A 10,135-nucleotide genomic window follows, 5' to 3' on the forward strand; every position below is an offset into this window, starting at 1 on the left:
TTTTGTTTGTGGCACTATGGAAATATGTTAAGCAGAACAGGATGTGATCAGGTTCACATTTTGAAAACTTGTGTCCTTTGCAGAGGACTGGAGGGGAGGTTGAGGCACCACTCAGCCTTCACCACTTCACAGGGACCTTCCAAGCACCCAGAGGGAAAAGGGATGGGCAGGAGTGGGGAGCTTTTCCCTGTCACCGCTCAAGCTGAGCAGGGCCTGACCTAGCTCCAGAGAGGCTTCCAGGTGTAGAGAGGAAGGCCAGGGAAGCCGTAGATCCAGGGAGCAGAGCCAGGCACCATGCTAGGCTTGGGAGGGGCAGCGGAGGTGGCGAAGGAGACCCTGACCCAGTCCTCCAGGAGCACAGAGACCGTGGAACAACAGGGCAGGGAGAAGCGGGCCCACCATAAGCACCCCTGCCCCCACAATACCCCTCAAGCGTTGGAGAAGACGACTGGTTACTTATAATGCAGTATTTTTCAAATAGGCTTCTGAAACCCCAGGCCCACAGGGCATTCTGACGGGGAAGCAGGTTCCATGATCACAGCAGTGCCAGGCATGCTGCTGCTGGCCGCCTAACCCTCTGGAGACCCACCGCGCAGAGTCACGTGTGGAGGGCCTCTGCTGCCAGCTGATTTTAACTCATTACCTTCCTCCTAGGGTTGCGAAGAAAAGGAGAGGGGAAAGCTGCTTTAAGGCAGCCTCCAGAGGTAGCTGATACAGAGCAGAGAGTACGAGCTCAGAACAGGCCCTGAATTCACCCCTCCTTGGATTTGAATCCTTGCACTCTCGTCCAGCTGCTGAGCTTGGCTGCTGTCTCACACGGAGAGCCTGCCCCCTGCCTTGGATCTTGTCACCTGTCTCTATACCCCGGAGTGCCCAGTTCTCTTCCACATCCACAGGCCCATGTATAGCGGAGCTGGTACCCGAGACCCAGCTCCCTGGCTGGCTTCACCTTGCTGGTGGAGGACTCAAGTGAGCCTTCCACCACTGTAGATTTCTCCCCGCAGCTGCCCCCACAAACATGATCCCAGCCAGGTGATCCTGGCCAGGTACGCCTCACAGCCTGGCAGCTGCCGAGATTCTAGGGGAGGATGTGCAGTCTCTGACCGCTGGCAAGGAATCTGACAGAGGGAGGTGCAAGTGGAAAGTCGGTTCTCATGTTTACTGTAATAGAGTTTGGGGAAAGGCCAGGGGGATGAGCGGTGGCTTCCCCTCCTCTCTGGGGCCCAGAAAGGTGAACACAGGAGCCCCATGCTGTTTCCGCGAGGTGTTTGCCTCTATTTTTAAATAAACTGGTTTCTCCCACGTTGCTTAAATATTTGAGTGTAAGATTTGTGTGATTTCTCTTTTCTGACCTCGAAACAAATGGGGAAGATGTAGCTGGCCCCGGGGGATTCCTGTTGGGAAGGCAGCAAAGTGGGAGCTCTGGCCAGTTTGCTGGGCTGAGCGGGATGCTGGCTGATGGAGAATTGCAGGCACCGGGAACCAGCTGGAGAGTGGGACAGCCCTGTGCCCAGGGGTCCTCTCCTCATCTGTAAGGAATCAGGGCTTCTCATTCAGTTTCGAGACAGAACTGCTTCCCAGCAGGCTGAGGAGAAATGGCTCTGCGGGGCTTAGCAAATTGATTTCATTTTAAGCCAGAACTTCAAGACCTGTGATTTTATCTGCTTGCCCTTTGCGTGAGGACATTTGCTTCCTAAATTCTATCAGCATAGCCCAGAGGCTGCTCAGCCACTCTGCATTCCCTAGCGAGGTGGCGCTGAGTCCTTCCAGAGCCAGGACCATGAACCTTCCTGGACCCCGAGCCCAAGGTCAGAGTGGAACAGGATCCTGTGCAGAGCCAGCCAGCCACGGGGTCAGGGAGCCAGTTGGGTCCAGCCCACAGATGGGCTGCCACTGTTTGCACTCAGCACAACCGTCCACGTTTTATGGCAACATTGGAAAGTTGTGCTGAATGTCTCAAATAAGAAAAGGGAAACAAATTGTGATCTGAAAAGTCAAAGAACTGGGCAGACAGGAGTAGCCAAACACACAGAGCTAGGTCTTGCCCCCACATTATGTTCTAGCCACGGCTGGAGGGGAGGGAGGACAGGAATCCTGGATGTGCGGTGCTTCCTGGAAAGCACACATGGAAAGCACCTTGTTGACCTGGACTGGACTGCATTACTCACCAGACGTGGACACAGTGCCTTTGCTTTTACTTGTTTGCAACAGCGTAACAATCGCGTGCTGAATTCCAAGGTGCTTTCCTGAACTACCACCAGAGACTCTGTTGGAAGCTACTTGGGAGGTGCCTGGGTTCCCCATTAGCCAGTCTTAATCATTGGGAGGAACTTGCTCTCCCTCCCAGTCTCTCTTTGCATCTCTTACTGGTCATGCTTCTTGCTATCTGGTGAAATCCAGCCACCCTGTGATAGATACATGCTTCTCTGCATCCAGTGTGGCCTTCCAGGGTAAACAGCCTGAGCTCTGAGCCAGCCTGAAGTGTGAGAATACACTTTAGATAGAGAAACAGCCCAGGAGGGTAAGAGCATCGTGAAGGAGGCACCCGAAGCCTCTGCTGCCCCACCCCGCAGCCTTCCCTCTGGGTGTCAGCCAACTTGTCTCCTTTAAATGTTGGCTTTTACATTTAAGGTGTGGCTGACTCACCCTGTTGCCTCTGTACCCAGTTTCTGGCCCAGCTGAAGCTCATGGACTACAGTCTGCTGGTGGGAATTCATGATGTGGAGAGAGCCGAACAGGAGGAAGTGGAGTGTGAGGAGAACGACGGGGAGGAGGAGGGCGAGAGCGATGGCACCCACCCAGTGGGAACCCCCCCAGATAGCCCTGGGAATACACTGAACAGCTCACCACCCCTGGCTCCCGGGGAGTTCGATCCAAACATCGACGTCTATGGAATTAAGTGCCATGAAAGTAAGTTTGATTACTGTGGACCCTTTTTGCATGTGAAGTGGTTTGACTTTGGCCTTGTTTCCTACCAGTAATCACTACCCCAGTTATGAGGGTGCTGCCCGGCAGCACTCATCCACCAAACTCCAAAGAAATGGATTTGGGGACAAGAGTATGTTAAAGGTAACTGTGATCTCAGTGCTGAAACATAAGGCGATCGGACCTTTGAATTCTGTGATGTTGAGGGAATACAGCAAAACCACAAACTATACTATACATATACAACACACCTGTACATATGCACATACACACTGGCATACAACACACATGCACACACATACAACATGCATGTACATATGCATAAACACACATGTTCACATATACACATACAAATAACATCAGAAATGCTTTAAAATATTAATACATTTTTGCCTAGTTATCTTTTTTATCTAAGTCAAAAGCATCATGAATCTAAGCTAGGCACATGCATGTGATCCTCTGTGACCCTTAGGTTGTCCTCTTGTCATTACCAACAGCCCTCTCCTCTCGGGGGTGTGAAGGGTGTGTGAAGCTGGGTCCTGTGTGTGGGGTGAGAATCTGATTTGCTGCTGAGTCTGGCTCTGCTGTCCTCCCCAGTGGAAGGGCCTATGGGCCTCTTCCCTAGAGTCAGATAAATCTTAATCCACCGTATCCAGGTGATTGGGTGCACCAATTATTTGAATATTACATCTTACCTTAGCAACTTATCCATGACAAAACCAAAATATTTTTGTGATAGGATAAAAACAGCTTCTTGTTTTTTGAATAATAAAAACTGTGGCTCATCAGTTGTTTTTTAATCTCAAATGGCATATCAGCTGAGGATCTGAGTGCTGTTTTGTTCTGTTTTGCTCACCAAACTGTTTTCTTCAACACAAAATTAGACAGTCAAATGTACTTTTCTTACTGTTCGTATTTTTGGAAATGGATAGAAAATAGACATTGGAGCCAGGCGCAGTGGTTCATGCCTGTAATCCCAGCACTTTGGGAGGCTGCAGCAGGCAGATCACCTGAGGTCATGAGTTGGAGACCAGCCTGACCTACGTGGAGAAACCCCGTCTCTACTAAAAATACGAAATTAGCTGGGCATAGGGGTGCATGCTTGTAATCCCAGCTACTCAGTAGGCCGAGGCAGGAGAGTCACTTGAACTCGGGAGGCAGAGGTTGCTGTGAGCCGAGATCGCACCATTGCACTCCAGCCTGGGTAACAAGAACAAAACTCTGTCTCAAAAAAAAAAAAGAAAATAGACATTGGAGTGGATGTATGCCTTTATCCAGTTCTGATACTGTATCCAATGAGAATTATGAACAGTTCTACCATTTGATGTAAAGGATTAATGTGCATTAATTAGTTCTACTTGTTTTATAGGGTATTTTTATTTTTTTTTTTTTAATTTTTTTTTTTTTTTTGAGGCGGAGTCTCGATCTGTCACCCAGGCTGGAGTGCAGTGGAGCGATCTCGGCTCACTGCAACCTCCGCCTCCCAGGTTCACGCCATTCTCCTGCCTCAGCCTCTCCAAGTAGCTGGGACTACAGGCACCCCCCACCACGCCCGGCTAATTTTTTGTATTTTTAGTAGAGACGGGGTTTCACTGTGGTCTCGATCTCCTGACCTTGTGATCCGCCCACCTCGGCCTCCCAAAGTGCTGGGATTACAAGCGTGAGCCACCGCACCCGGCCTATAGGGTATTTTTAAATAGCATATTTCTTCACACCAAAGCAATACACAGTCATTAAAGAAAATGCAAATTAATAAAAAAAAAAAAAAAACTCCATTCCACCGTTAGATCTGCACTGTTGCTACCCTGGTGTGATGATGTTTTTAGTTGTTAGTGTTGTTTCTTTTTACATTGCAGGGGGACTGGGTCCGAGAGGCAAGCTGTCTGTTTGGTCAGGATCCGCAGGGGTGGTATAGAGTTTGTCTCTGGACTCCTTCCATCCGCGTTCCGTTGAATCCCCTCCCTCCAGCCTCACTTCTCCCTCCCTCCCTCCCTCCCTCAGCAGCAATGCTGGCCCTGGTGTTGTCACATGTCCCACAGTCATTGCTCTCCTGTCTCTGCAGACTCGCCTAGGAAGGAGGTGTACTTCATGGCAATTATTGACATCCTTACTCATTATGATGCAAAAAAGAAAGCTGCCCATGCTGCAAAAACTGTTAAACATGGCGTGAGTATCTCCATTTTGTTTCCTTCTCTCTCTCTCCTGGCTCCTCTGTGTGGCCTGTAACTCAGGGATCACTCCTTTCTGCCACTGAGCTGCTTTCTACTGAGCCATTCAAAGCCCTTTAGTGACGCTTATTCCCTGGGGGCAAGTCATGTTCTGAGCGTAAGATGCAGAACCCACAAACGCTTACTGCTCACCGCTGCTCTTACCAGAGCTCTCTGTGGCTTCCAGTGAAGTCACTTAAACATGAACATCTCTTCTTTTTACACATGGCAGACACTAACAGGCATGCGCATCACTAGGATGTTATACAAATTCTTTTTTGTTTGAAAAATGTTCCAGAGATAAAAGTGCCAAAGATAATGAAGTGTTTTCATATGAAATATTCAGAACTGAAGCATGAGTGTCTGCTTCAGACACTTTCAAAATATCCAGGATTAATATTTCTTTTCTCACAGTGAGTTGTATTTTTTCTACTACAGAAATCTTTTGAGTGCAAGATCAAAGTTGCATAATATTAATTACTCACCGTTAATGTGCTTGATGGGAATTTTCACTGCTCTAGCCATATGTTAAGCTGTTTTATCCCCCATGAGAAGCCTATGAAAGAGATACTAGTGTACCTGCTTTTGTCAGCTGGAGAAACTGAGGAAGACAGCTTCAGGAGTAACTTGCCAGGGCCTCATACTAGCAAGTGGCAAAGATGGGATTCCTCCCCAGGACCCAGCCCACTCCGGGTTCTGTGTTCATGCTCATCCCCTTGCCTTGCCTGCAAGCCCCTCCTGCCTGGCCCAACTTTACAGCTCGCCGAGTTCCATGCTTGCATTGCAGGGTGCCATCTTTGTTTTGCAGAGATCCTGAAAGCCATAGAGCCCACCCCACACAGATGAATGTCTTCCCTGGTTTGTTGGCCCTGGAAGAAGAGGTGCTTCCCACAGACTGTGTAGAACTAATCAAGATTGACCAGAACCAAAAACTCACTTGAAACCTCTTCTTTTCTGTTCTAAAATAGAAATCAGCCTAACAAACACCGTATTCTATTTGCCAAAGAAATATTTGTCACATCGTCAATAGCTATGGTATTCCTGCTGTGTGCAGAGCACAGACTGGGACCTCACCGCCCCCGAGCACGTCAGTAAGCGAGGGTGCCCCAACAGAAATTTTTGAGTACTCTTTTTAAACAAACGTCCATACCAGGTGCACTACCCCCATTCCGTCATTCTGAGGCCAGTTCAGGAGGGTGAGGGAAGGGTCTTCAGAAGCCTCCATGGTCATTCTGATGCTCACCTCTGGTTGAAAACCATGGTGTGTGGCAAGGAGAGAACTGGGGAGGAATCCTCGTTTGACCCTTCCCACTTGTATGAACTCAAGGGGACACTTTTGGAGCTCCTGTTTTTTCACCTCATACGGAGATCCTACTGCCTTGCTGATGGGGTTTTGCCAGAGATACAAGAGTTGTCTGGACAAATGCTTTGTAAATGTCTGTTCCCATATTATACATCCTATGAAACTGGAGTGTATCCTAGCCAATACGGCTCCACGTTCATCTCCCCATAAGCCACCAGTTCGCCTCCATAGTGTGCCACACGGCGTAAAATCACAGGTAGTTTGCTAGAAGAAAACATTACTGTCAGCAAAGGAACGCTGTGTTAAGCTGCTGTTGGGGACCATTCTCTGCCTTCAAGCCTGGGCTCCTCCATGCAGCCCAGGCCTGGAAATATTACAAGTTCCCCCGTGAACATGGGTGTCTAAAAACAGCACCTGCTCACTTAGCAAAACTCCGTTCTTGCCCTTTGCAGCTCAGGAAACTGGCCAGTGACTCCCTTGAGTGTGCTGGCCTGCACCCTGCATCTCATCATGGAAAAATCCCCCACCGCGCTTCTGCAAGGGGCCAGGCTCGCTTGCTCTCTGTAGGGCTCTGAAAGGGGAACAGTGGCACCCCTGTGTGCTGCTGCGGAGGGAAGTCAGCTCCTTCCCCCGTGGGCAAGATGGAGCCAGCAGTGTTGTGCCTCACCTGGTTACGGTGCAGGGAATGGGCTGGGGGCAGCTGTCCCAGAACCTGTGGCTGCTGCTATTGCCCCTCATGTTTGAGCAGTGAGCTGGGTGCCTCTGTCCAGAAACGAAGAGGGGGTCCTGAAGAAATAATGCGGTTTTAAGTCATTAAGGTTTCCCTTTCACCAAATGTTGATGTCATTCTCAAGGTGGCTCCAGTCTGCCTTCCTGAAAAGTGTAATATAAGTATTGTTTCCGTGACTTCTGAACAATTCCACTGTTTGATAGTAAACATCCCAAACGTGGCCCGTTTGATTTTTTTTGTGAGTTGCAACATCCCCAGTGTGTGTGGTAGCATCTGGTGCTCCTGTCGCCCTTTGTCTCGTTTGCAGACACAGATTTCTAAGAATCTTGCTTATTCAACCACGAGCGCCAAGATATCTTGAGTGATGTTTTTCAGAGCAGAGACTGCGTGGATTTGAAAATTGCTTACTGTATATTCAGTTGCCATTGGAAATAGCTGTAGATATTGAGTAATAATTTGGGGAAATCATAAACACTATGTCAATATTTCCTTTTTTAAAAACTGCCCAGGCTGGCGCGGAGATCTCCACCGTGAACCCAGAACAGTATTCAAAGCGCTTTTTGGACTTTATTGGCCACATCTTGACGTAACCTCCTGCGCAGCCTCGGACGGACATGAACATGGGATGGACAGAGGTGGCTTCGGTGTAAGAAAAATGAAAACCAAACTCAGTGAAGTACTCATCTTGCAGGAAGCAAACCTCCTTGTTTACATCTTCAGGCCAAGATGACTGATTTGGGGGCTACTCGCTTTACAGCTACCTGATTTTCCCAGCATCGTTCTAGCTATTTCTGACTTTGTGTATATGTGTTGGGGGGGGGGGTGAGTGTATGTGCGTGTGTGCATTTTAAAAGTCATAAATTAATTAAAACAGATCCACTTCGGTCAGAATGTGTCCCAACAAAGACTCTTTGATTCCAGCTATGGCCGAATGAGTGAGTGAGTGAATGAACACACGTGTGGGGGAGGGGAGAAGGAAGAGCATGTCAGGCACCGTGTTGGCATCACACAACAAACTGTGGATCAGTTTTTTTTTTTTTTTTTTTTTGGAGTTGAAAGATGTGAGACAGTATTCAGAATAATGAAGATAATAATAATGATTATTATAATAATGATGATTCCAAGGAAAAAACCTACAGTGAATGTTCCACTTCTACCCCGCACGCAGACACTCCCTAACACTGGTAACCTGAGCCCCCAGCACTGGACGGAAGAATGCTGGCGTCTCCGTGTGTACTGGTTCAGGGTTCTGGCCCCAGCCTTGTCAGGACTCCCTGGTGTCCAGAGCCCCCACCCCTACCCCAACAAGCAGCTGATGCGCCAGTGATTCTCTATACATTTTTCACCTCGGCCAATATGTCCAGGAAAACTGCTTACTTCTCTTTTCTTGCCTGGAGCCTTCATTGTTACACCCTTACGTTGCAATATAGGAATTAATGCTACAAAATAAAAGTAAAGCTTACCTGAAAAGTGCATAGTTTGGGGCAATGGTATCTACATCTCCCACTGTGGGAAAACCAGCAAAGCATCAAAACTCTCAATTCTCCTGTTACCGAATGCAGATCTGAATTATCAGATGTTTATGTTTGACCATTGTTTCAACAATGGGATTTTGTTATGAATTATCCCTTTAACTGAAACCCTCAGTTTTACTGTTTACATTATTAGGAAAACAGGGATATCTTTTGAATCTAAAAATTTGATGTACAGCATGTGAGTTTTGAAGTTTACATGTAAAGTCACAGTATAGGTGAAATAACGTTTGTCATATTTTGAGATGTATCCTGCAGTCATGTTTTTACGTGAGTGTTTTAGTCAAAGTACATGGTAGACAGTCTTTCACAATAAAAGGAAAAGGATTTTTTTTTCCTCCAAATGTACATTTATCAACCTAATGATTTTTTTAAAAAGAGATTTCACCCCAGTCTGGTTTATGAAAGTTCATTGCCCTAAACTTTGCTGATTGTTTTTAATCAAGTTATAAATTTCCAACCTAGATCATGCATCTAACAACTCTCCTGCATTTTCCAAAAGGTGTTGAGCTTAAATATTAGTCTTGCTTAGAGTAGGTTATCCACTTATACGCTGCGCTAAAGCCGTGCCTTTGAAACTCCTTGTTTAAAACGTGATATGATTTTTTGTGGGCAGTTTCAGAAAAGAAAACAAAAATCTACCCTTTAATTATTACTTGCAACTCAACAGATCTCCCTCCCGTACTGCCTTTTCCCGGAACTTTACTTCAGGGCTGTCCAGATTGCAGTTGTGCCCAGTGTATGTGGATCTAGTTCACAGAGTCTTTGGAAGCCAGCAGTCATGCCCTCCCCTCTACTGTCTACTGATTTTACATAGATTTGGTATCCTCAGCAGACAATGTTAACACCACTGTAACATAGTGTACAAATTCATATTTTATGTATTTAAAGTAATCCATACTATGATTTGGTTTTTCCCTGCACCATTAATTCTGGCATCAGATCAGTTTCTGTGTTCTGAAGTTCTACCCAAGACTACAACCATGAGACCCTGAAGTAAAGATAAGGTACACATACATTATTTGAGTAACTATTTCCTTGGGGGCCAATCTGTGTATGCTTTTAGAAGTTTACAGAATGCTTTTATTTTTGTCTATAACAGTCTGTCATTTATTTCTGTTGATAAACTATTTGGACAGAGTGAGGACGTTTGCCCTGTTATCTCCTAGTGCTAACAATACACTCCAGTCATGAGCCGGGCTTTACAAATAAAGCACTTTTGATGACTCACAAGTTGAATCCTTTTTTCCTCTGTCCCAACTGTGTCTCTCTGTTCCAAACACATTTTAAATACTCAGTCCTGACAGTGTCTTTAGCTAATCCTTGAGGAAATAAAAGTGGAATTGAATCTTTTTAGTTTCTAGAGCCTTGCCTTCAGTTTGGGAATTATTTTATCAGTAATAACAAACTTCCACAACACAATTGACTTTGCTGCAAG

General features: G+C 46.7%; 1 protein-coding gene across 1 annotated transcript in view; it reads left to right on the forward strand.

The window, feature by feature from the left end:
* Positions 1 to 9,930, forward strand: part of PIP4K2A (phosphatidylinositol-5-phosphate 4-kinase type 2 alpha) — a 180,271-nt gene extending 170,341 nt beyond the window's left edge. The window contains exons 8-10 of the mRNA XM_030819209.1: positions 2,667 to 2,910; positions 4,988 to 5,091; positions 7,675 to 9,930. Of these exons, the coding sequence (XP_030675069.1) occupies positions 2,667 to 2,910; positions 4,988 to 5,091; positions 7,675 to 7,755 (429 nt within the window). The 3' untranslated portion in view covers positions 7,756 to 9,930. The remainder of the gene's footprint in view (positions 1 to 2,666; positions 2,911 to 4,987; positions 5,092 to 7,674) is intronic.
* The last annotated feature ends 205 nt before the right edge of the window (positions 9,931 to 10,135 follow it).

Source organism: Nomascus leucogenys, chromosome 9, assembly GCF_006542625.1.
Source record: "Nomascus leucogenys isolate Asia chromosome 9, Asia_NLE_v1, whole genome shotgun sequence".
Classification (NCBI taxonomy): domain Eukaryota; kingdom Metazoa; phylum Chordata; class Mammalia; order Primates; family Hylobatidae; genus Nomascus; species Nomascus leucogenys.